Here is a 27,704-nt window from a genome sequence, read left to right as displayed (position 1 = left end):
CTGACTAATCAATTCTGTTGTCCATCTGTTTATGAATTACTTCATAATGGGCCACCATTAGTAAGCTTTACTTAGCGTACAGGACAGAAATTAGTGCAATCTTCATGAAGGGCAATTTGGCAATTCACACCAATACTTTCTTAACACATATTCTCTGAATCAGTAATTCAACTTCTGGTCAGCAAATAATCAGAAATGTCCAGAATACTCATTATATTTGCATTTAAGAGGAGACAATCTAAATATCTAACAAAAAAGAGCAAGTTAAATGAAGAATGATAAATCCACATGGCAGAGTTTTAAACTGTCATGTAATTCATATTTTCTAAAAATATTTTATCACATGGAAAAATGATCTGGATATAATGTTATGTAAAATATTATGTAAAGGAAACTGATAACATAATAGTATCATGGGTATTATAAAAATAGATTGAAAATTGTAGGGACATTCTACATAGAAGTAAAAATAACATTGTAAGAAATGTACTAAATATTATCAGAAAATATCTCCCAAGTGTGAGGGTTTTAGTATCAAAGAGAATACATAAACTTATGTATTCTCTTTTATACTTTTCTGTGTTTTTCATGTTTCTGCTATAAACATATGTTGCTTTAATCACTTGAAAAAAATTTCTGATATAAAAAACTCTAATCAAGTTTTAATTTATTTCTCATTTTTTCAACATTTAGGATGAAGTATTTATAGTTTTTTATTTTTAAGTCAGAGAAGTTAGAGAAAAATCTTCTCATCTCCTCTGTGCCAGTCTTGAGCTAAACTGTAAAGCATTTCATACAAGAGCCAAAGCTGAACAGTACCAGGTCCTGCCAATTTAGGGGTGCTGAATGCCTGTTTGGGGGAGTGCTGGGATGCCAGTGGGGCATCACTGGCTAATGCAGAGGATTCAGCCATGGCTGCCCAACAGGGCCTCCTTGAGTTCTGATCTATTGAGCTGGGGTGGGGCCCTGGCATCTGCACATTTTTGCCAGTGTGCTAGTTTATTCCAACAAGAACCACTGATGCAATAGCATGGGCCTGGAACACGGGGTCAGAGGATCTAGGTCCAACCCTGTTTTTCTCAGTAATTGGCTGTTTTATCCTGGGCCAGTCACTCAACCTTCCATATTCCGATTTCCTCCTCACCCCACCAGGTACTGCATGGGCTTGGCCCCGAACCAGTGCTAAACCTCAGTGCCACCTCACGCAGGTCTGGGGGTGCTTCCTGCATGAAGATCCCAGAGAAAAACCTGCTGTTGGCGCTGACTCCTATACAGATTTGTCATATGACTAGGGGAAAGCCAGGCAACTCTGACTCAGTTTCTACATCCTGAAAATACATGAACACTTAGTGTGTAGATCAATTGGAACAAGGAATGTAGGGGGTTATTGTAGCAGCATAATGAGAATAAAACCAGAAGTAATGATAATAACAACATCAGGTAAATGAATGGAGCACTGATAATATATCTGGTGCTGCTAAATGACTTCATCCTTTATTTCATATTTATTTCCCCCATTTTACATATGGGGAAACTGAGCCTCAGAGAGAGGAGTTAGCAACTCCTCAAAGGTCGCACCTTAAGAAGTGGTCAGCTGAGATATGAACTTTGGCTGTCTGACAGCAGGTCAGCCATTCTTCTACATTGTCTTTTTACTGTTACATCTCTGTCATCGTTATTTATTTAGGGTATTTTAACAAAAGAAGTATTTGAAATGGGAAATTGTGGAATTATAATTGAAGACATTGTTGTCAAATTTGCATAAGATCTCAGGATATTTGTGTGTATAAGTGTGTGTGTGTGTGTGTGTGTGCACGCACGCGTGCATGCGCACCCAGACACGCACATGCATGTGGGTCTAGTGACAAAACATTTGGATCTAGCCGGATCTGAGCTAACGTTCCAGTTACGATACCTACTAGTTGTATAACTACTTGTGACAGGTGACTTAACCTCTCAGGGATGTCTTCTTATCCTTAAAGTGGGAAACACAATAATGCTTTTATAAAATTATTTGTAGAGATGCGAGAAACTGTTTAGTAATAGCTAACAGAGTAATAATTCCTGTGTTCCAAGCACTGTCCTAAGCACTTCATGTATATAGTCATTTAATCCTCATAAAAGCTCTATGAGGTAGATAATACAATAATGCTCATTTTACAGACAGGGAAAGCGAGGGCACAGAGAGGTTAGGCAACTTTCCCAAGGTCACGTAGCTAACAAGTGGAGGAGCACTTCTACCCCCCAAGCTGTGAACTGCCTTGCACAGTGTCAGCATGCTGAAAATGTCTAACAAATGTTAGCTATCATTATTACATATGGCAGTGATTTTACTAGCAGGACTGTATTCAAAAGAAAGCTTTTGGAAATCTTACTATATGTAATACGGTAAAGGCGGAGTCTCTTTGCTTGAAGTATGGATGAAGATTCCTTCCCAATCCCCATCTCGCCTATAGCTGCCCAAAGGCACTTCTGGGAATGCTGGGGTTCTGAGGAACCCAGTTTGAAAACCACTAATTCCAGCTTTTAGATTCTTTGTGTCTGTATCTCTGCTTTCCCCCTGTTCTTACTCCTGCTCAATACCGAGCCTGGCAAATCAGCAGCCAGAAAGCCAGAGACCAGAATATATTTCCAGGGCCCCTCTCAGGCCCCTGCTTTTGTCCATGACCAACCAGCTGGGACATAATGGGTAGCCACTTGGATGGGGGGCTGGGAGGTGAGGGCTGGGCTACAGACTCACCTGTTTTGTCTGAGTTGCAGAGGATGGTTTCCTTCTCAGCTCTCACGCCCGGGCTGGGGCCGTGTTTCATCCACATGGTGATAGTGAACTGGTCAGTTAGGTTCTTGGGCACAATCCCATCGGGGATCTTGGCACCCTGCCTGCCGTCAAACTTGAAGAGCATCTCACTGCTGTCCACCAGCAGTCCTGCAGTCCAGTTGGTGGCAGCACTGGGGGATGGCAAGAGGTCAATGATACCAGAGGAGGCTCCTGCAGGGGTGGGGACAGAAAGGACAAAGGGTCATTCCTCACAGGACAGTTGTCCTCACCTTCAGTTTTCTCTTTCTGGATCTAGATGAACTACTCAGCATACTTATTCAGAGAGGTCTGTGCCTACCCCTGAGCTAAGTGACTTGGGAAAAGAAGTGCCAAATGCCATCCCAGCCCCTGAGCTGCTATGGTCTGCTTGGGGCGGCATCAATAACTCACAGGCAAAAAGATTGCATGTGGCAAGACAGGGTGCAAGAAAAAAGTGTTGGAGAAGCTTACAGAGTTGGGAGAGCCCTGGGGGCTTTTATTAGCAAGGAGGGTTACTAGAGAAGGCCAGGCTTTGATTTGGACGCATGGATTCATTCATAGACCCATCCGTCCATTAACCTGTCTGCCATCTACTGAGCACAGACCATATGCCAAGACCCCTGCTAGGGGCTGGCCATATGATGGTGAATCGGACACAGTGCCTGACCTGGGGGAGCTCAGGGCCAACAAGCTGACATAATGTGATCAGGGCTGTGATTGGGGAAAGATCTAGATCCTGATCCCATAAGAAGGGGTGTGTGTACTCATCACTTTGTACTCATTACACTTTTTGACAACCATTTGTTGAGGCCAAATGGTGTAGTAGTTGAGAACATGGGTTCTAAAGTCAGCAAAACTTGAATTTGACACCGGGCAGCATGATTTGCTCGCTGTGTGACTGTGAGTCAGATACAACCTTACTGACTCTATATTTCCTCTACCCAGTGAGTTGTGACAACTGAATGAGATAATGCGCTGAGGCTTGCAGCAGCATGCTCGTTGAGTGATGAAGATTCACACAGTGTTAGTGATAACATTATCATCATCATCCTTATTATTATCTCTGCCACTGCTATTATTGGCAGTGGCATGAGGACTTAACTTGAAGCAGTGGGGTTGCCATGGGCAGGTCTGTGTTTTAGGAGAAGCACCCCTACAGCTTAGTGGAGGGCAGGGCTTGACACTCCACCCCTGGAGGGGCCTTCTTCTGGCTGAGGGCTTGCAGTTCCTGTAAAATTCACACTGCAATTAATACCCTAGACTAGTGAAGAATTGATTGTGAATTTCCCCCCAAACAGGTTTGGATAGAGGGAGAGAGACAGGTATAGAGCATGGGGCGATGGGAGAAGGCATCGGGGGAAGGTTGGGAGGCAAAACTGGTTACAAAGTAATGCAGCACTGATCAGGATTATTCTACAGATATATTGGATATGTATAGAACTTGATGTTTTATAGTTATAGACCTTCATTATTTTCCTATGAAATGTTTACGGGCACTGAGTGGGTGCCAGCCCTGAATTAAGTAAGTATCTCACCTGCTCTTTTTTAGTTACTCGTGTGTGTGGTGAACACTCTCACAATTCTCGTTCACAGATGAGAAACTCGGGGCTGAGCAAGCCCGGATCACAGCTGGCTGGTGAGTAGACCCATCAAGAGGACATCCCAGTTCCAAAGCACATGCTCCCCACCGCACCACCTCAGTGGACCTGGAGGCAGATCTTGTAACCTCCTGCTCATCTGGCAGACACAGAACTGAGGCCAGAGAGGGAAACGACTGGACCAAGATCACACAGTCATGCAGCTAGCCAGAGGCAGCCCAGCCTCAGAGTAGTTCTTTCTACCATACAGCAGTGCAGTAGTGTCCAGGAGACCCACCAGCTGACCTGCTAGGCACAGCCCAGGCCCATGGGACCCCACCTCCCTACTCAGGCTGCTGCTTCCGCAGAGGGGCAAGCTGAGGATGCCATGTGCCCTGGCAAAGCCATCACCATGGAGCTCCTTTGTCTTCCCTGCTGAGGGGGAGCAGCAAGCCACCCTCCCTAACCCGCAGATGTTGCCTGCCGGAAAGCATCAAGCTGCATTTAACCAGATGGTGCAGACTTCCACAAGCTTAACAGATTGTATTTCATTTCTTGGTACCCTTAAACAAACTGAGAGAGATTTACTTCCTGTAAGGTTTTTCTGATTCTCTTCTCCCCAGGGATCCCTGGGGAAAGCAGTGGGTAAACAGGATGCATCAGTTGCAGAGATGGAGCAGCACCATCTGCACATCAGGGTGTGTTTAAGATGCTCCTGTGGAATCCTCCTGGGGCCACCAGGTTGCTGAGGATGCACGCTGGTCTGGTGCACAGCAGTTGCAGCTTGAGTGCTGGGGCTTAGAACCAGAGGTGGGGTTCCCTGGGCCCCACCAGGTGGGGGAAGCCACTCTGAGTCAGCAGATAAGGGTGGGCGTGGGATGAATGAGGCAGATTTCAGGGAATACTATAGTGTGAGAGCCCAAATGGGGTCTGAGACGGTGGCCACTGTCTGGACTTCTTAACTGATGGGTTTGCATTCTGCCCTGGGTGGCCTTGGTGGGGCCAGAGGGTGCTTAGCCCTTCAAGCATCCTGTGGGAAGGGCGATTGACATGAGCCCTCAGGTCACACCTTCTCAGGGTCCACGGCAAGCTATGGGCAGGGGCAGGAACGAGTGGGAGGGTCTCAGGGAGAAGAACAGTGTAATCAAAGACACGGGCCTGGCTCTGTAGAATGTTCTTACCATCAGCAATATTGGCTGTATATGTCAGCAAATGTTTACGTAATGTCTAAGTTATGCCAGGCACTGTCATAAGAACACAGCAATGAATTATACAGAAATGGCTCTACCTTTAGGGATCCAGTGAAAGTCTTTTATTTGCTAGAAAAAACAATTCTGTGATTCAGAGTCTCAGGGGAATCCAGGCAGGCCAACACAAGTGCTGTGTGGACTGCCAGGACTGCGTGGTGGCAGAATGTATTCTATTCACAACACACTTCTCTGACCTATGATGCCAGCTCGGCCAGGTGACTTGGTCTGACTGATGAAATATGGGTGCAACTGACATGTGTTTTATCAGGGAAGAAGCCTTAAGAGACAGTCTGTGATTCACTATTTCTTTTCCATCTGCCAAAGAATCACAGGGTTCTAGATCAAGGCTGTTCCATTAGCCTGAAACCTGGCAGGGAGGCAACACGGCACAGAGCCACAGCTGATCCAAGGACGTGATGGCAATGATAAATAAACCTTCATTATTTCAGCCCCCTACCAGAGTTTGCAGTCATTTGTTATGGCAGCATAACCCATCCCATCCTGACTGATAATCCACGCCAGTGATGACATCAGCAGTTACAGTTCCCATTTCTCCATCTGCACACCTAAGCATAGGCCTGGAGAGCTTTCTGATGGTCTTTAAGGAGCTCACACCCTGTTGATCCTATACTCAGACTATCATTCCACCTCTAGAATCCCAGACAAAAGGGGTTCCTCCAAGGCCTTGGAATCAGAAACTTGGATTTCTAGTGAAATAAGCTGGGTTTTGGACGAGGGATGGCGAGCAGGCTCCTGGGGTAGGGCCATGAATACCTATTTGCTGGCCAGCCTGGGCAAGGCCACTGCAGGCAAAAACCTCCTCCCCCATATAGGAGGACGTGTGGTATGGTAGCTGCTTAAATGATCTCCAAGAAATAAGCATATGCAGAGAAAAGCCTACTGCTCGCTGTCATCATCCATGAGTCAGATGTATGATTAGTGATTTAACCTGACTCCCAACAGGTGTTCACCTAGTGTCCACAGGAGGCCCGCTTTGGCTCTCTGAGAATGGAAGCACTGGCTATGACTAGGGGTTGATGCTGTCACCCCTGGAAACTCCAGCTCTTCAGAGATGTCTTGGAGAAAGCCACGATGGCTTCCTGTAGTTGGGCTATTCTGACGGTATAAAAGCCTCTGATGGTGACTTTTAGTGACAACAAGTTCTGTTAAGCTGCAAGGTATAGTAGAAAACCATGGACTTTTATACCTCCTAAAAAATTGCACTGTAACTTTTTTAACATGTCTGTCTTTCCCAGGAGACTGAATTGGTTTTTTTAAAAAGTTTTTAAAAAATTTTAACTGATACATAATAAAATCGTACATATTTATGGGGTACAACGTGATGTTTAGATACATGCATACATTATATATTAAGCAAATCAGGGTAATTAGCAAATCTATCACCTCCAACATCATTTCTTTGGGGTGAGGAGATTCAAAATTCTCTCTTCCAGCTATTTTGAAATACACAATACATTATTATTAACTATAGTTGCTCTACTGTGCAATAGAACACAAGAACTAAATGGTCTTATTTTATTTTGCTTCATTTTACCTTATTTTATTTTTGACGGAGTCTTGCTCTGTCACCCTGCGTAGAGTGCAGTAGCATCATCATAGCTCACTGCAACCTCAAACTCCTGAGCTTAAGTGATCTTCCTGCCTCAGCTTCCTGAGTAGCTGGGACTATAGGCATGCACCATGACACCTGGCTAATTTTTCTATTTTTAATAGAGATGGGGTCTCATTCTTGCTCAAGCTGATCTCAGACTCCTGAGCTCAAGTGATCCTCCTGCCTCAGCCTCCCAGAATGCTAGGATTACAGGTGTGAGCCACTATACCTGGCCCCTAATGGTTTTATTATATTATTTCAAGAGTTAGGACAGCATTTGAACACTCAATAAATATTTTTTGCATTAACAAATACATGCATGCATGAATGAATAAATAAATGGCAGAGTCCTCTATGAAAATCTACTGGATTTACAAGTATATAAATCCTGAGAACAACTTAAGGTCTGATCATCTGCACTGCTCTGGCAGATGAACCACTTGATTTTTATAGCATGCTGTCACTCTGCGGCCTTTCCTTCAACAGGATGATGTCCTCAGAATTCTTTACTTCACATACAAAACAGCTGGCCCAGGTGTTGTATGCAGGAGGTTCCGGCCAGCTGCCAGGAGCCCTGCGATCCCGACAAGGAAAGCTCCTGACTTCCCTGCTACGAAGGGCACATGCATCACAAACTTTTCTATTTTCCATAACATGTAGTGATGTAGAGTCATCAAAGTAGGCCTTTTCTTGGGCTGTTGCTTATATCAAATTTACTTTGGCCAAGAAGTCTCACTGAAGGCTTCATGGTGCATTTCATACTCCAGGCAGTTCTGTGACGCTCAGCTCTGAAAAGCCTGGTACTGGGACTCAGAGTCCTTCACCTAAATCTCTGAATTCAGAGGAAATGAAAATCAGTTGGCCCAATTCCTCCAAGAAGCCTGGGCTCATGAAAAGCAAGGCAGTGGAGGGGGGTATCTTACGCTACATCTGGCCCTACAAGCTGAAGGGGACACAGGTTCAGGGGTCTCCACTGTTTTTGTCCAAGAAAGTATCTCCGGGTATACATCTCAGGAAGCAAGATGCCTGGCATCCAGCGCTTTGCTAGGCCCAAAGAGGCCATTTCAAGTGCTGCTGCATCTGCTCAGGTTCGTCCTGACAGCAGGCTTGACACCAGCTATTGTCCAGCTTCCCCTTAAACAGACTCTCTCACTGTTCCTCATGGAACCTACATTGCATGAGGAGGAAGCAGGTAGCAATGACCAGATTTCCACAATGATCTCCTGGGAACACATCCCTGGCTAGGTCACTGCACAGCTACAGAATCACAGAGGAAACTCCAGAACTCAAACCCCCATGAAGGTACACACACTGACTCCGGGTGTGCACAGAGTCAGCGAATAGTGACTGAGGGGAAGGGTTTGGAACGGAGAAGGGGAGAGAGAGCATCCTGAGGGCCTAGGGATGAGAAAGATCCAGGCAGAGGGACCACAGCGGGAGCCCAGGCCAAGCAGAGGCAGAGCATCAGAACCAAACGGGCTGCGGTGATGGATTAGCAGGGTGGAGGCAGATCCTCGGGAGGGTTGAGAATCAGGCCAGAATTTGCCACCCACACCTAGATGTTTTACAGGCATCTGTCATCACTGTCCCCTAAGTCTGCTCTTGCCCCTGGATTCCTCGTTCTGGTTGGCAGCACCCTCGTCTGGTTAGATGCTCACACTAGAGCCTTCTCAGACTCTTTCTTTCTCATGCCTGACAGCTAATCAATCATTGAATCTTGATGATTTTGCCTCCTAAATCTGTCTTAAATTCATCCCTACTGCCACTCCTCTGGTTCAGAACTCATTATCTCTTGCTTAGGCTATGGCAGTAATTTCCTAATTGGTCTCCCTGCTTCCATCCAAAGTCAATAAAGATTTGTAGGATGAAAAATGCATGAATACTGAGCCTTAAGGTGTCTTGGCAGTTCCCCTGTGGGGAAGCCTGGCAAGCAGCTTTTCCAGCATCCACCGAAAACACACAGAAACTTGTTTCCAGAACCAAAGGTGCCCATTAGGAGTCAGGGATTACAACCCAGCTTCGGTTCGAGAAGCCATCTAGCCTGCATTTCCCTTGGACTTTGGAGAGAGCCTGGGGCCCAGATGTGGCAGCAGACCCCAGCCCCAGATTTGCATTTGGGTCTCACTCCTTTGCTTTTTGCCTTTTTTCCTAAGCCCCCCTCCCCCCCGCCCCCTGCCCCAGTGCAGTTCAAGAGTCAGACTTCTAGCATGGAGGCAGGACTGAGCCTGCCCGTCGGGGTTCCTGGGACAGGGTTCCCATGAGTGTGGTGGGCGGTGCTATGGGGAAGGCCGCCAGAGAGAAACACAGACTTCTCTTCAAAGGGTGGCTCCCAGCACCAGATAAGGCCGCCTGCTGAGGGAAACTTGTCTTCCTGGCTGAGTTAACCTGCCCTTCTGCAAAGCGAGGCTGGCAGCCCAGATGGAATGAACTGTGTTAACACACCAGATGCAATTTTGCTCTAAAGCTCTTCCCTCAGAAAATCCTTCTCACACTCCATAGCTCCCCATCCCTCCCCTGCAACATTCAAAATCAAATCACAAGCGCACGCCCTTGGGCCCATCTGATCTTTAGCAAGCTGATTCCATCATCTCCTTCTAACCTGGAGGAGTTTAGGAAATGACTCTAACCCACAGGGGCGTGGGGTCGAGTTGACTTATAATTCAGGTGCGGGGGGAGCCAAATGGGATATTCATTCAAAGTAAGATGTCATCTTAGATGGCTTATCTGCACGCACAGTGGAAGAGAGGACTGGAAGCAGTTTTCTGAATATTGCAAGTCCCTTATATCCATTTTTGCAAGAGCTGTTTGGAATATTGAAGTCGTGGTGTTTTTGCTATGCTACTGCACCATTTCGGAGGGGTCTGTGTTCTCACAGGCCTTCCCTGCCAGCCAGGTGATGTGATCAAAGGAACACGGTGATACCCAAACAGGGTTTGTTTCACCTTCAGTTCCAAAAAGTTTCACTTAGTTCTTTGGGCAAGAGCAGTGTGTGTGAAGGTGTGTGTGTGTGTGTGTGTGTGTGTGTGTGTGTGTGTGAATGTTGAGGGTGGAGAACTGCCCCAAAGGTAAGAGTGGAGGTGTCCCCCGGGGGGTGGCAGGCTAGACTGTACCTTCAGGAACCTCCCTTTCCTAAGCTCCCCACAGCATGGCTGGAGAGTTAAATGTGAGTTCCTGAATGTTCTTGGTGAGAATGAGAAAGAAATGAATTATATGCAGGGTGGGGATGAAGGAGGCCCCTCAACATATCAGCAGTCTGGTTTACCAAGCACACAGGACTGTTCCCACCGTACTGGATGCCCATCCTCTCATTCCTCAGGCTCACTGGAGAGATGCACATTCCAGCCCCAGAGGCCTGGCTAGCCTTTGTGGATGCTGAGCAAAAGAGCCCATCACTCAGACAGACCTGCCTTCAATCCTGGCTCTGTCACTGTCTACCTGGGTGACCCTGAACAAGTCATTCTCACTGTCTGGGCTTCAAATTTCCGTCTCTGAAATTGGATGAATAACACCTTCCTCACAGTGAAGATGGGAGAAGTGAGTAAAGTAATTCCTGTAGAGTCTGGCAGGGGCCATGCAGCAGGTCTCAGTAAAGCTCAGTCCCATCCGTACCCACCTTGCATAGCACCCCTCTGTCAGCCTTGCTTCCCAACTCCTGGCCTGCCCCCTGCCCCTGTGGCCCCATCCCACAGCCCACAGACGGCAAGCCCTCTCTCCCTAACACATAAACCTCTTCGTTTGGCCACCTCTGTCCCGACTCAGTCTCTTCTCTGCTGTGGGCAGCCAGGCCCTGAGCAGTGGCACAGAGCCCCGTGCTTAGTTGTGGGCACTTGGTTTAATGCTTTGCTGTTGCCATATTAAAATTCTTGATAATTTTTGAACAAGCACCCCACATTTTGAACAAGGGCCCCACATTGTTATTTGCACTGGGCTCTGCAAATTATGTTGCTGGCCTTGTGGGGAGGAGACCAGCCTCTTCCCAGGGGACTGACATCACTCTTCCTGTTGGCCCTGGTCAGGTGGCTCTCTACTAACCAGCAGAGCTCTGTCCCAGGTGCTCTTAAACTCATCGTGCCATTTCATCCCTATTTTACCCATGAAGAACAGAGGTGTTGCTGCATCACTTGCCCAGAGCCATTCAGCTGGTCAGTGGAGTCTGAAACAGGGGTGTCTGACACCAAAGGCCGAACCTCCCAACCTTTCCTCTACGAGTAAACTTAAAATCCATCCAGGAGTTCCGTACACCAGTGCAGGTGGGGAGGGCTGATTCTTTCCTAGTATAATAAGGTGTGCTTTATTTGTACATATCATTTAAAAGCAATTAATTTAAGAAATTCCAACAGGGAAAAACCTACCACATAACTTCTGAAGGGATTTCTCAGAGTAGGTCTCCCGGTCACAGCCCTTGCCGATGTAGTTGGTCTGCAGCTCCGCGGTGATCTGGAGGGAGGACACGGCTCCGTCGCAGGTCTCCAGGTGGATGCTGGGGAACAGGGGCATGCTCCCCGAGCCAGGCTGGTACTCGATCCGTTTGGCCCAGTCTGAATAAACAAGGAGAGGATTAAAAGTAAAGCAGGTTCAGTCAGTTCTGCTAGGACACATGTTTTGAAAATGTGAATTTGGTCTAACAGATTATTTGTCCCAATGAATACTTAAGGGATCAGTTTGAGAATAATGGGAAGTTTACATTTGTTTATGCAAGATTTCCTCCCTGAGAGGTACTGGGCGAACACAGAAAATTGCACCCAGCCAAACTGAGCCATATAGGAACATAAACAACACACACACACACACACACACACCTCACAGACCTGCCAGCTACTCAGTTCCCCTTGTGTCATGAGCCACCACCATGCACGTGTGCAGTTACAACTTCCCATCCCTTTCAGGGACAACCTTCTGCCGCTTCTCAGTAACGTGCCTGCTGCAACCCTTCTTATATCCACTTCCACAAGCAAAGCTCAGGCCTCTCCAAGGCAAAGTGCCACATTTATCGTAGTATTGTGTAGTATTGTGCTATGTTTTCTCTTTCTCCCCTTTTGGTGCACCACTGATGATATTTTTGAGTGTTGTGCCTCTCACCCCATGTCTCCATTTTGCCTCATAGGGTGATTTTTAGGAACTTTTTTGTTACAAAACAAAGGAGAGCAAAATTGCTCGAGGATTACACGAGGTTACAAGGAGGGGTGCACGGATTCTCGGACACTCAGAACTGTGACCCACTGACATAGGACTGATGGAAAAACAACTTGGAGATGATAAAGCGTTGGAGAGGAATGAAACCACAATTAATACGGCACTCCGTGAGAACAGAGCAATCACCAAACATAACGAGTGTGAGTGAGCGTCACGGGAACTGACCGATACAACAGCAGCAGTGACTGGAAGTCAGAGCCCCTTCAAGGCAAGCTCCGGTGACTGATAACTCACACTTGCTGGCCACGGCGGGCACTCGCACTTGGTGGGGACACGTGTCTGAGAGGGCTGTGCAGCCGTCCTCGGCCAGACTTGCACGTAGAAGCATGAATCTGAGTCACCAATGTGAGTTACGGATACTATTCGTTTACAAATCTCATGTTTGTCACATAGAATGTTATTAGATCCTTTTGCCGAAGTAGAAAAGAAAAGCTGTGGAACTGCCTGCCCTCACCCATGAGACGCTCAGAAGGTCCTCATGTGTGGGACTTCGTGTCAGGCTGCAGCCACCAGAAGGCTCCTCACCAGCCCCTGGTGGGCCACCGGCAGCACCATGGTGGTACCAGGACCGTGGAGAAGGCCGGGCTTAGGGCAGCCCGACAGCTGTTCACTAAGCAACCATTTGCTGAGGGTTTGTTTCCACGTGCCAGGCTCTGCTGGGAGTACCACAGCCACAGCGAGTGCGGCAGGAGCCGCGGGAGAGGGGCAGATGATGAACAAGCCCGCGCTGTCCTGTCAGAGAGGCGTGAGTGCCATGAAAGGCGAAGCAGCTGATGGAGAGGCCTTCAGACTGAGTGTTCACCTCGGAGGCCTGAGTGCCAAGGACACATGCGCTGGGGGAAGCCTCCGGGAAGCACGTTTGAATCAGATGCAGCAAAGAGCCTGGCTTGACTCTGTGAGATCAGACTGTTCTCGGGCAGGTTACTGAAGGTCTCCAAGCCTCAGGCACCTCATCAGTAAATGGGGACCATTGCAGTGACCTTACAGTGTTGGACTAAGGATGGAGTGTGACAATGCATACATGGCATGCAGTGGTGGCCCTTCCCCAGTGAGGAACGGGGCTATGACCCCTGCACCATAGCCCTGCCATGTTCCAGACAACTGTGCACTCTGAGTTTAGCTCTGAGCCCCCAAAACCAGCTGCCACATATGGGGTTTTCTCTGAGCACGCCATGAGCAGGGGTTGCGCATAATGGTTGTGAGGCCCAACCCCAGGGAATTTGCAATGGGAGGATATTTGCATGAGAGTGACAATGCGTGAAGGAGAGTATACACAATTATATGTTTTTCCTCACAGCATGCAGGACCTGTGTGGACTGGCCCAGCACCTCCTGGAGGATGGGATCATGGAGCTGCTGCAGCCCATGCTCCAGAGGCCCCATGTTCAATCCTAAGGACAAACCACTGGGACAAAGGAGAGTGTTTTGTCAGGTGTTTCTGAAAGTCATAGTACTGTAAGAAGCCATTTACACAGGGCCAGCTGGGTAGCATCCTAGGTACAAAGTGTTTGATGCCACTGTGCATTTGATCATGCTGTTTCTTCTACATGGAATTCCCTTTCTATCACCTTCCCTCCTGCTACCTCCCCCATGCAGTCTTCCAGGATTTCTCCACTGTAGTTAGCCGCCCTCCTTTGTGCTCCTATACTATCCACAACATTCGACTGCTGCATTCGATTCCAAGCTTCAAGGTCACTCCGAGTCCCCATCATGTTGCACGGTGCCTGGCACAGAACAGATGAACACTAGATAGTGGTAGAGACCATGAATGAATCCTATGTGATATCTTATTGAAATCATCCATTTGTGTGCCTACCTCCCCTAGTAACAGTGAATTTAAAAGCAGGGATTGTGATGTTTGTGTGTTTTTTTATTATTATTTCAGAATATTATGGGGGTACAAATGTTTTGGTTACATGGATTGCTTTTGTACTGCTTCAGTCAAAGTTTTAAGTGTGCCCATCACCCAGATAGTGTACATTGTACCCGTTAGTATGATTTCAACCACCCCCTCCTCCCTGCTCCCACCTGCATGACTTCCGTTGAGTTTTACTTCCACCTGTGCACACTGAGTGCTGATTGGTTAGTTTCAAGTTGATAGTGAGTACATGTGGTGTCTGTAAAAGACACTTGCACTTGAATGTTTACAGCAGCACAATTCACAATTGGAAAGATGTGGAATCAACCCAAGTGCCCATCAATTCATGAGTGGATTAATAAAATGTGGTATATGTATACCATGGAGTTCTACTCGGCCATGAGAAAAGTGATGTTTGTGTTTGAAACCTCCACACCTAGATCAGAGCACAGGAAATATTTGCCAGGTGGATGTGGGGAGCCCCAGACACCTAACCTTGGCTGCCACTGTGGCAGCTCTTCTCGAGCTGTAGGTAGAATCTGTGGCCCGTTTGCAGCTTCTCTGGCACTGACCCCCTCTGATCCCTAACTGCCATCCAGCAGAACCATCTAGCCCACCACCAGCAGCACGTAACACGTTTGGTTCTCTTTGTCCTTGGCAAGGCAATTGCTCTAAAATTGATGATGGAGGAATCTACTTCCCAATAACAAGAAATGACATGAAGGAGGAGGCCAGTTTTCTTTTTTTCACCTCTCTCATCTCTCCCTGAGCTCTTTCTTTTTTTCAAAATTTATTTTTATACATTTTTACCTTTCTTAATAAGAACTCTCAACAAAGACTCTCCCTTTCTTTATAGATGTAAATTAAAAATGAAAAAACTGAATTTAAAAAAAATTGAGAAATGATTTTGTGACGAGGGCCTTGGTGTGAGCCGGGCGCAGCAGTCTGGAGACCCTCCCACCCCTGCAGTGTGTGAGAGCCCCCACCACAATGCCCCCTCTGGCCACAGTCTCAGGAAGCTTCGTCCCTCAAGAAACCTGAGACACCCCTAGTATTAATTCCCTTTATTCTGTGGGTGGCTGCAGGCAGCTCTCTTGCATATGGACATTTTGGTGGTTATCTATGATGAGAAGTTCCACCTCAAATCTTTTGTAGAAGGAGTGCGAACAAACAAGCCAATACATCATGAAGGGAAAGGCCAGTGGAGGCACAGTCCTAGCGGAGTTTTCATCCTCTCGCTCACCCTTGGCTGGAAGGGCAGGGCCCTCTCTGGCCGCTGGGGAGAAATCAGGTACAAGAGGGCATTGGGAACATCTCAATTGCCAGCAGCTTTGGTGACCTTAGGAGGCTTGTTTTTGAGGGTTTCTAAGGAGCAGGCAAAATTGCAACCATACAGTAATAGAAATCGATGAACCTTTCTAAGTACAGTGTCCTTGAGAGAGTGAGCAGTGACCAGCTCACACAAACAGCTTCCATTTTCCAAGAAGGAGTTGGGGGGGGTGGTTAAGAGAGCAAAAGGCAAGTCATCAAGTTCAGCCTTTGCCACATGAAATGTCTGCTCATGCTCATTTCCTGGAAGGTAGGATAGCGTGGTGGTTAAAAGCAAGAATTTTAAATTTGACCTTCCTGAGTGTAACTCCCAGCCTTACTACTTACTGTGTAACTTTGGGCAAATTACTTCCCCTCCCTGAGCCTAGTTTCCTCTTATGTAAAGTTTATGTTTACCACCCAGAATTTTGAAGGGATTAAATGTAGAGTCATTTCAGCACCAAACACAAAGGATAGGTTCAATAGATATATTATTGTTAAATTGTCATTTATTGAATAACACTATTGCAAGAGATAACAGTGAGGAGGCACTTACAAGGTGCCAAGGACTTTTATATTTATCCTTTCTTTTAGTTCCCCCTGGGGACCCAGCAAGGGGATGTTATTATCTTAATCAAGCTAATGACGAAGCCATGGCTGAGAGGCAGTGTGACTTGCCCAAGGCCACACAGCTTGTTTATGAACGCTCTTCCTCTATGCTGAGGATTTGCCAGAACAGAGAACAGCTGTGATTTTTACAGATTCATTTCTGAACATTCAATTTACACTGATACTTAAAAAAAGGTGATAATCCCAATGTTGGCAAAGGACCAGGAGTGTGGTCAGTCTTAACACTACCGACCTTGAGGGCAGTTTGTGGCAGCGGGAGGTCTACTTTGACACTGAAGACTCCCAAATGGAAGTCACATGAACCTTGCAAGTTGTCATCATGCAGCCTCCATTGCCTCATCTGCATATATTTGAGATAATTATACCTCCTCCTGGACTTGTCCTGGGCAGGAGACCCTGCAGGCAAAAGGCCCAACGCAGAGACTTTCCCACTCAGCCTCATTATGGGAAAGTTCCCACCCTTGCTTTATAAGCTCCCCCAACTTCACTGAGCTGTCCTGCTCAGAAACAAAATCTTTTTTAGTTTATAAAGGGCCTAGAGACTACTTTATGAATTGTGGTTCAATTTTTTTCTAGAGTGGAGAGAAAGGAAGCAGACTGCCTGCTGTTTTAATAATCAGGCCTAAATTACCCTGTAAGTATTTCTGAAAAAGCTATTGGGATTTAAACTCCTTCTTTGTGGATTTAAGGATTTAGAAACATGATGATTTTATTATAACTCCCACTAAATTTGGGGAACGTGTGTTTTCTTATCAGGAGACTATTAATCACTTGGAACTTGCATATTAGATGCCTAGAGGTGGAAAAAACTAATCTGAGACTTCCGGAAAGCACAGGCTTTGGGGGCTCTTGTAATCCAAGACATTCAGTCCACTGTTCCAATTCTGTGCTCAGACATGAAGCAGGACTAAAGGGAAAGGTGCAGGCGTGGCAAAGACACTCTGCCTGACTTAAATGCATATGTGTAGGGGCCTCCGCTTTCAGTGGGTGAAGAAGTATCAGGATGTCTAGGAAATTGCTGGATTTTCACCAGGTGAGTGGTTGGATATAGGGATGCTGGAAAGGGGTCCCCTGAACAGGGGTTGTTGGGGCAGCCAGCATTCTGAGGCTCTGCAGGCATTAACCATCTGCCAGCATTCAAGACTTTCTCTATGGAATAGGCGGCTTTGATTCAGCACCAAGGGTCTTCCCCTCCTACTGGGAGAAGCTAAAGAGATACCTTTGTTGGTGGTGAATGTGTTATTGCCACTGGGCATCCGGAGCATCTGAACTGGGGTGGGTTAGGAAGTAGACATGGGCTGGAGAGGTCAACGAAGGTCAGGTGACGGATGCCAGGGAAGAGGGTTGGACTTCATCTCAGAGCCTGTGAGGAGCCATACACAGGCGTCTAGTGAGGGTGTGAAGTCCACACTGTGCTTTGGGGTGGTCTCCCAGCCGCTGGGTAGGCCTGGTGTGTGCATTTTCAGAACAGCAGGGTACTCCTGACAGCTGCCCTTGGTCAATGCCTGCAGGTGTCACTTCTGACAGGGTCACAGAAAGGGGAATTACTTTCCATTCAGGTCAATTCAACTTAGTTAAATTTAAGAGTGTTAATTCTGCGGCTGGACAGACTCAGGTTTGAGCTCTGGCATTGCTGTTTCTTGGCTGTGTGGTTTTGGGTAAATCACTGAACTTCTCTGAGTCTCGTTTCCTTCTTCTTATAGAAAAAGGATAATACAAATCTACCTTGTGGAGTTGCTTTACGAATTGGAGAAAAGATATGCAAAGCACCAAGAACAGAGCTGTTGTCACTACTACTATTATCATTCTTTTCCTTACTCCAGAAGCTACCTGCCAGCTAGAGCCCTAGGCACGTAGAGGGCAGAGAAGTGTGATTATTGTCCCTCACTCAGAGGAGTTTGCAGTCAGGGCAGTGACAGGAACAAAGAGCAGACTGCAGGGGAGCAGAGAGGAAGGGGCAATTTTTGCTGAGGAGGGGCTCACAGGAGGCTTTACGGAGGGAGTGTCCTGGGTGTTTGTTTTACTATAGCTTTTATTATTATTTAAGTGTGGTAAAGCCACCAGGTCAGGATACAATTGCCATTGAAAGGATAGTTCGTTAAACTCACAGATGGGGGGGCGGAGCATGGTGTCACCCAGGAGGTCGAGGGAGGGGAAACTGGGCAAGAGGCTTTACTGAGGCTTCCCAGGGAAGGAGCAGGTGAGGCAGGGCAAGCGGCTTTGGGACGGGCTGGTCTGAATCATTTCAGCAGGCTCTGGGGCATGGGGGCTGTCCCCAGTTGTCAGACACCTGACTCCGGGGTGATTAGGTGGTGGATGGGAGCCCAGAGTGTGAGAGCCCCATAAAGGATTTGGTTTGGGGGTGTGGGCTCTGGCTTGGTTGGTTTGCAGGTGAAGAGTTGTTTACTGTCTCTGAGAATGGGCTGACCTTGAGAGGGGCAGTCCCTCCAGGGTCAGCCAGGCCCCAGATGAAAAGCCTCAGAATACTGAGAATAAAAGACTGGTTGATACAGCACTTTGGAGTGAAGGGAATGCCAGAGGGCAGAAGAGAATGCCAGGATATATTCACCTGGGCCAGGTGTGTGCACAGCTCCAGGCTTGAATGGTGCCATTCAGATGGCAAATAATGCTAATAGTCCCCGCCCCCCTCACCCCCTCCTCATCGCCTTGCCCCACCCTGAGGGCCTCACTGGGCCTGGTATGAGGTGAGGCCAGAAAGGAGCTTTGGGACCAGATTACAAGGTCCTTGAGTGCGGGGCCAAGGAGTGGGTTCTTTAGAGTGTGGGTAACAAAGACGCCAAGGCTTCTGCAAAAGGGAGTGACAAAGCTGACTTCTGACATTGGCTTTCTCTCCCCCTAGGGATGAGTTCCTCAGTATCGAAGCCCGACTTTGGATAAGGCTGTAACAGGGAATGGCCTGAGAAAAACCGGCAAAAATATTTTCCATCTCTTTGAAACTTCCCCCACTCTTCTTGAGAACTGAAACCTGCATCCCTGCCTCAGGCCAGGGGTTGGGAAGAGCAAGGAAAAAGCCTTTTATTCATGTCCTAGGGGTGCCAGCCCCCTGGGTGGCTGGTAGAGTTCACAAGCTTTGTCTTTGGCAGAGATGGGACAATTAGAATAGTTAACCACAATAGCCTAGAACTGAGGGACCCTCCCTTTAAAAGCTCCATATTAACATTTCTGCTTATGTTCAGGAAATTTAGATTTTTAGACAAGAAGGTCTACCTTTTTCCTCTTTTTCTGGCAAAGTAATAAAAATTCTCTTTCCTCCTCCCCAAACCACTCATCCTCTTTCTCTTGATTCGGCCTCATGAACAAGTGCCAAGCTTTCGGTAACAAGGCCACGTGACACTTCGACAGTAGAGTACAAGGTTAGGCATGAGGAGTTAGATGCAGGGGCACTGACACTGCCTCCTCTGCTTACCAGCTACTGCCTCTCGGCGGGAGTCACTTAACCTCTCTGTGCCTCAGCTCCTTTATCTGCAAAGTGGGGAAAAGTCACAACTACATCTCATGGAGATATTGCTAAGATTAAGTAAGATGATTCGTGTAAAATGCTTAGCAGAGTGCCTGACATGCAATAAGTAGTCAAGAAATGTGGGATATTTTTTTCCTGACATGTGGAATGTCTGACATTGTACATACTTTTATTTAACAGTTACAAGTTTTCAATTATTAACATGCTTTTTATTTAACCATGTACAACCAACACATGGTTGGATGAAATTTGTCTATTTTTAATATTTAGTGATTTTTCTCTTTTTCAGACTTTTACAGGGTGCATGCATTTTGATTACATAATTTGCTCTTGTAGAGTTTGAGTCAAGGTTATAAGTGTGCCCTTCACCCAGTTAGAGTGCATTGTACCTGTTAGATGTGAATTTACCCATCTCCCCACTCCCTCCTTGATTTCCCCTACTTGATTTCCCTTGAGTTTTACTTTCATAAGTGTTGATTAATTAGTTCCAATTTAGTATTGAGTACATGTGGTGTTTGTTTTTCCATTCTTGCGATACTTCACTGAGGATGGTCTCCAGTTCCATCCAGGTTGTTACAAAAGATACTAGATCACTATTTTTTTCATGGCTAAGTAGTGCTCCATGGTATACAGGTAAGGAAATGTGGGCTATTTTTATTAGGCTTCCAAATTTTGCTTCCACTCCACAGGAGTTCTGAAAGCCAGATCTGGCCACCCTTGCAATCTGCTCTCAGGAGAGGCTAGGGAAGGGAAAGACCACCCATGGATCTCCCAGGGCCAGGTACTAACAGCTCTGTGAGAGAAGGTGACCCCTTTATGGAAGAGGACACTGGACTGGGAAGAGGGTAAGTAATTATAGAATGTCCCACAGCCAGTCAGTGTAGAGCCAGCACTTATGCCAGGCTGACTCCTAAGCCAACCCCCAAAAAGGATTTCTTACTTTTATGAATTCATTTTCTTTTTAAATTTCATACAACTGTGGGACATTCAGCTGGAAGGAGGCAGGAGGTGCTGAGGAGTCAGGCATCCAATCCTGGCTCCAAGACCCGCTTCATGCTCAGAAGGGCCCCACACTTGGTTTCATTTTTTTTTTTTTTTTGAGACAGTGTCACTTTGTTGCCCAGGCTAGAATGAGTGCCATGGTGTCAGCCTAGCTCACAGCAACCTCAAACTCCTGGGCTCAAGCGATCCTACTGCCTCAGCCTCCTGAGTAGCTGGGACTACAGGCATGCGCCACCATGCCTGGCTAATTTTTTTCTATATATTTTTAGTTGTCCATCTAATTTCTTTCTATTTTTAGTAGAGACGGGGTCTTGCTCTTGCTCAGGCTGGTCTCGAACTCCTGACCTCGAACGATCCTCTTGCCTCAGCCTCCCAGAGTGCTAGGATTACAGGTGTGAGCCACTGCACCCGGCCCCACACTTGTTTTCATGCTCTGCTGTGGCTTTCCTGAAATTCCTAATAATTTTAAAACAAGGGGCCCCTCATTTCCGTTTTGTACTGGGGCCAACAGGTTGTTGCAGCTGGTTCTGCCTTGTCAGCTAAGTAACCCTGGGCATGTTCTTTAAATTTTCTGAGCCTCAGTTTCTCCATCTATAGAATGGGGATATTAATTGACTATCCCTAAGGGAGGCCACAGAGCATAACTGTTAGGAATGAGGGCTTTGGAGTCAGACCTGGCTGGGAGTCCCAGTTCTGAAACTTGGTATCACGTACTACAGGCAAGTCATTTTCTTTTCCATCTGTGTTTACTCACGAAAACATTCGTGACATTATTACCCATTTCAGAGTTGTATGAGATAATAAATGCAAACCACTTAGCTCTGTGTCTGACACATAATAGGCACATACATTTTTTGAGCATTAAATTATGTGGCTTTGTCTTCTCCAATTAAAAACAATTACACAGAGGCAGCATTTAAAAAGAAACAAAATACAAACTCTCTGAACTCAATTACAAATATAAGGAATCCCCTCTCTTCCTTTATTACTGACCGTTTTCCATTTACTATATTTTATTTTCACAAGAGCATTTTATTACCTTTTAATTCCTACTAAAAAGAGATAACTACAAAAGGAAAGGAGGGAAAGGATAAATATCTCCACATCTATATCCTTGGTTAAGCCTCAAGGCCTTGCTCTTGCTGTTTGCTGAGCCTCTGCCCAGTATTCAGTCTCTGTCCTTCCTGTGGCAGCTTCTTCTTCAGATCTGAAGGAAGAGACTTTGTAAAGGAGACCTTCCCCCACCTCCACTCCAGCCCCCACCCTCCCTGAGAATTATTTACCTATTCATTTATGTCCATGCTTTGGGACATGACTTGTACATCAGTGTGCAGTGCTTGGCACATAGTAAGTGCTCAAGAAATATCTATGAAATGAGGAGTGATCAGATGCATAAAAATCAAAACACACACACACAAATACATACACACACACACACACTCTCTCTCTCTCTCTCTCTGGCCCCACCCCTCGATTGTGGCTGCCAAAAGTAAGGAAGGCAATCATCTGAAACCTTGGGAGTCTTTGTTTCTGTGTGCATGGGATGGTACACCCTGCCTGTCAGTCATCCACTTAGCCCCAGCCAGCTACCAAATGATGGACAGCCACACATGAAAATGAGAAAGATTTAAGACATGGCTGGTGTATGTGTTTGTTTGTGTATGTTGCTGTGTGTGTTGCTGTATGTGTGTACATCCCCACTCCCACCTAAACTGGAATGTCTTTGGGCAAATATGTGTGTTGAAACTGCACTTACAAATGGCTCCAATGTTGGAAACCACCACATATTTTCAACCTTTTTAGTCCACCTAGACATTCTCAATAAATTTCAAATGAAACAAATAGAAATTTGTCTTCAAATTTTGTCTTGCTCATGAAGTTCTTTCCAGTTTCCTGATGACAGAGGAGATTTAATTTTGCCCCAAATCAACACTGTGGTGACCGACTCCTCAACCTGAGGAAAGCCACACATCTTCCCTGGCAGACCTCAGAGCTGTGCACACGGGCAGACGCTGTGGGGCCTTCTTCCGGGAGCACCTGGGAAACTGCAGGCAGCTCCTTGCTGAAGCCAAGGCTAATGCCAGGCCCTTCTCCTGGCGGCTCACTGCCAACCAGGAGAACTGGTGCCAGCAGTGAGGACAACAGGTAAAGACAGCTCACTGAGTAGACTACATCAGAGGCATGACCCAAGCCTGTGGAGGGTCAGGGCAAGGGCGTGTCGCAGAGCAGTGCTGCTCACTGTCCTCTACAGACTGGGTCCAGCCCCTCAACTGCTTGTTACAGGTCTGTGATGAGGTAAGTATAGAAACCAAGAGTAAGCATTTAGAAACTTTTATAGCAATCTGACAGAGTAATTTTATATTTATTGAGTGTCATAATAATGAAAACATTGTGCTTGTATTTTATATATCTTTGCTTTCATTTCATTTTTCTAGAAATCCATTTCTACTTTAGTTTTATAAAGGATTGGTCCATGACTGATTGTGAGAAAACGCTGGTCCTTCATCACAGATAATTTGAGAAGCACTGCTCTAGATAATACCCTAACAAAACTATTTCCTAAAACCTACTTCCAAAGCCTTCAAGTCTAGGAGGCAAAACTTCAGAGCATTGCAACATTTTGCCCCATATACCCAAAGGGCCATTAGGGCCTCCTGCTTCTGAATTTTAGATGGCTCTCAAGGTGAACATCTCCCACTCTAGTCTTATGGCCATTATCACTTCTCACCTGGACCAATCACCATGACAACCTCCTACCTTACCTCTCTTTGTTTCTCTAATTTATGTTGGTCACCACTGCCTGGCCACAACAATTCCAATTCCTCTTCCAGGAAATTCCCCAAGATTGTTCCAGCCCAGACTGCTCTCTCTCCTCCCTGATTCACAGACCTTGCAATCTACATCATCTGTGTGGGCTCACACTGCACTTCTCAAATTCCTGTCTACAGACAGGTATGAGGTCCTAGCTGGCACCAGGAAAATCACCTGAAAAACTTCTAAAGACTGTTCCTGCGCTCCACCTCAGGAGATGCCAGTGGAAAGTTTGGAGGGAGGTCCTTTATTCTATCATTTGAATCAGCCCCCAAAGTGATCTGGATGCACAGGCAGACTTGGAGATCACCAGCCCAGACAATACTGGGCAATGAACTTCCGTCACTTCTCTCATCATATTCATGAGTCTCAGCAGTTAAGGGAGGAGGCTGAGAAAGGGCCCATACCTTGCTATCCAGGATGCCCAGAGGGAAATCTGTTTGCAGCCTGGAAACTGATCTAGCCGGGTGGGACTTCACACCAAATGAGTTTAGAACAGGCTTTCTTTTTCTTTCTGTTTTTTTCTTCCTTCCTTCCTTCCTTCCTTCCCTCATTCATTCCTTCCTTCCTTCCTTCCTCCCTCCTCTCCCTCTCTCCCTCCCTCTCTCTCTCTCTCCTTCCTTCCTTCTTTCCTTCCTCCTTCCTCTCCCTCTCTCCCTCCCTCTCTCTCTCCTTCCTTCCTTCTTTCCTTCCTTCTTCCTTCCTTCCTTCTTTCTTTCCTTCCTTCCTCCCACCCTCCTCTCTCCCTCCCTTCCTCCCTCCCTCTCTCTTTTTCCTTCCTTTTTCCTCCCTCCCTCCCTCCCTCCCTCCCTCCCTTCCTTTCTTCCTTCCATCCTTCCTTTTACATTGTGCAGGCCAGAGTCCCAATGCAGAGTTACCAATGCAGGACCCTGGGATCTCGATGGAGAGAGAGCCATTTCACTGAGCCATTGGTTCACTGGACTATTGCTCCTCATTGTGATTCCTCCCAGTAGGAGTATACATCCCTGCCCCATTGATCTGGGGTTTGGCCATGTGACCAACTTTGACCAGTAGAATCACAGTTCTTATGGGAAGATCTTAAAAGGCTGTGACTAATGTGTAAAATGATCCTTGGTAGGACGTAGGTTGAGGGAGTTGGTACCAACTTTCCTTGGTAGGACGTAGGTTGAGGGAGTTGTTCAGCTGCCAAAGAGGGCATATTCTCTAATGCTGTCTTTAGATTTGGTCAAGATGGATAATGGAAATGGAAGGAGCCAGAAGTAGTGGGGAGCAATGGAGAGAGGAGCTATATCCAGAGTGCAGAATCAGGGCCCAATCAAGACTCTTCCTTCCCCCCGGGGTCAGGACCTTGTGCTTTTGTCCATGGGACTGCAGAATTGCTGTGCAACGGTGACTGCTGTGTCCTCCTCTTCTCCTCCTTCCTGAACCTGAAAGGGAGTGTGTTATTTTACCGTGTTCCTGATTCTCCATTGTATGTTGCGTATGTGTACAGTAGATACCTTATTTTATTTTATTTTATTATTTTATTTTTTTAGTTCATAGGTCTCCAGATCAAAAGAAGCCTCATCTGGACCTTATATATACCATGAGACTTTGGACTTTGGGACTGATGCCATGATCTGAGGAGACTTTTGAGGGTCTTGGGGAAGGCACAGGTGTATTTTTACAAGAACAAGGGAGAGAACACTTGTGACTAAGAGAGTAGTCTGCAGAGCCTGGGTTACTGTTCTCAGTAACTTTGGGTTTGGCATGTGACTTGCATGCCCAATGGCATGTGGGCAGAAATGAGAGTGGCTAGCTCTGAGTAAAGGCTTTAAGAGGCAATACATATTTCTACTCATTCTTGTAAGCTTCTGCCTCTGCCATAAGAGCTTTATTTACCAGACGGGGGCCACTTACCCAGCCTGGACTGTAGAATGAGAAGATGGAGTGGATGCACAGTCCCTCTGCAGCCCGGAGCACTGTCGCGGAGCAACAGCTCTGCAACCAACCCACAGAGCACAAATAACAGTGGGTGATAAATAAGTCTTCTTTGTAAGCTGCTGAGATTTGGGGGACCATTTGTTCCACAGCATAACCTAGTGGAGACTGATGAATAGGTCTGAGTAGTCCAGCCAAATTGGTCCTGAGGATCTTGCAAGCATGTTGGAGAGAGAAAACTTCTGAAGACATCATTGATAAAGAAGTTTCCTTCAGGAAGCTTACAGCATGTGCTGAGATCAAGATCAAGAATAAGGATCCTGAATCAAGGAAGGGAGCACTTCTAGAACTGCTGGAATGGGTTGACATTGGCATGGACATAGAGCTGGGGGTCAGTGGGATTTGGATGGGGTTAGACAGTCAGGAGTCCACACTTGATCATAAAGAAATTGGATCTGAGTCAAGCTGGTCAAGAATCCTCTTTAATGAGGCAGTCTAGGAAGTTTATATCAGTAGCATTTAAGATGACTACACAAAGTACTCGTGTTTATTTAGCATACAGCAAACTGTGTCTGTTTCTCATTCACAGGGGCTCGGCGACCCCTAATTCATCCTGGGGCTGCACTTCCTTGAGCTGGAGGAAAAGCCCCCTTCAGGGATCAAGGGACAGAGAACGATGCTGGGGCTGTGGGGCCGTCTCTCTCCCCACTCAACCACCATAAAACTCCATGCCTCGAAGGACTGAGGCAGATAGGCAGTTCCCTTTGGGACCCTCTCCTGGGCTTCATTTCCACCCGGCTGTGCTCTGTGCCTCATACACATTGAAGATTTTCAGTTGATCATATAAATACTATTGAATGCCAGCTCTGAGTCAGATGGGCCATTATCATTTCCTGCCCTTTCATGCATAGTCTGTCTTTCATGGTACCACGCTGGTTTCTGAGTATTAACTTATTTCTGTGATTGTTTGTCTGCAACTGCTGACCCCTACTCCCCATTATAAGTTCCACAAGAGCAGGGACTGTATCTATTTTGTTAGTTTTTAACTCTCCAGTGCCTGGTGCAATTTCTGGAGCATAGTAGATTCTCTCTAAATGTTTGAGGAATGAAGGACAAGGGTGCTTTGTGAAAGGTGCTTGTGCCCAGGTCCTGGGGCTCAGGGAGTTAGCTGGCCCTCTTGCTCTGGCTGGGCTTTCTTCTCTTTGCATTCCCTGGATTTGCCTGCTTACTCCAGTGCTTCTGAATTGAAGAGTTGGGCTTTACTCTATATGCTGCTTCTCCAGGCCCCTCAGATCCACATACAGCCCCTGGGAAAGTTCTGTTTTGCTCCACGCCCAGCTCAGGCACCTGAGACTCTGCACCCCAATCCTGTAGGCTCCCACATGCTGGGAGGGTTCCATTCTATTCCGCATGGTTTGCTTATGCCAGGGTGAATGCCTCGGTTCCCCAGCAAGTCTCTGATCTTGCTAGAGTAAAGCACCACCTCGTTTAAGCCTGTGACAACACCTCCTTTCCTTTCACCCTGGACTTACACTCTCTGGTGGGCAGTGAGGTCAGCAGGCAAAGCTGAGGTGAGCCATATGCTCTTCAGAAACCCGGCTCCCACCCAGAGCCTGGCTGCTGCTTTCCCCCAATCCCTTCAGCCCTGAAGATCTTCAGCTCCCAAACAGAAGCATGCCCTGCAGAACTGATGCTGGAAAGATGCCGAAGCCAGGCAATTTAGAGCAGTCCTTCTGGAAGATAATTTCTCCAAGGGGGGAATCATTAACTCAACCAACCAGGAGTACTTTCTCTTGGATGTACAGAAATTCTTCTTTCTTATGACCAATAAACATGAGCATTTTCTGGGCAATTTTCTTATCTCGTGACAAATGTATTATTGGTGTGAGATGGAGCAGCTGTTCTTTAAGAATTTTTACTTTTATGGCTCTGAAAAACACTCACAATTGAATACTATAGGTTTTCATGTACACATTTTTCAGCATTTTTAAAAATATGGCTGCTGTATATTTTGTCATACTCCAGTTGCATCTCTTTAATCTATCAGTCATACACAACTTCAAAGCTTATTTTTTAAAAAAATGAAATGACCGTCATTCTAGATAGTACCAGAGTGCAGGACTTCCCATTTCACTGAACAGTATTCTAGAGTTGGAACCAAATCCTCACCTCTTCAGGTAACACAGCCCAAATGCCCCGAGTCTGTTGCATACGTTGAGACCCTTGAGTCAACGTGTGTGAGGCAGTAACCTCACAGGGCGGGGCGGTATGAGCCATCACGTCA

At 46.6% G+C, this 27,704-nt stretch overlaps 1 protein-coding gene across 1 annotated transcript in view; it reads right to left on the bottom strand.

The window, feature by feature from the left end:
- The window catches only part of CLSTN2 (calsyntenin 2), a 580,228-nt gene that overhangs the window by 78,504 nt on the left and 474,020 nt on the right, over positions 1 to 27,704 (bottom strand). Inside the window, exons 6-7 of the mRNA XM_045539303.1 lie at positions 11,589 to 11,774; positions 2,741 to 2,989 (exon numbers count right to left, since the gene is read on the bottom strand). Of these exons, the coding sequence (XP_045395259.1) occupies positions 2,741 to 2,989; positions 11,589 to 11,774 (435 nt within the window). The remainder of the gene's footprint in view (positions 1 to 2,740; positions 2,990 to 11,588; positions 11,775 to 27,704) is intronic.

This window comes from Lemur catta, chromosome 1, assembly GCF_020740605.2.
Source record: "Lemur catta isolate mLemCat1 chromosome 1, mLemCat1.pri, whole genome shotgun sequence".
Classification (NCBI taxonomy): Eukaryota; Metazoa; Chordata; class Mammalia; order Primates; family Lemuridae; genus Lemur; species Lemur catta.
This window is presented reverse-complemented; position numbering and strand designations above follow the sequence as displayed.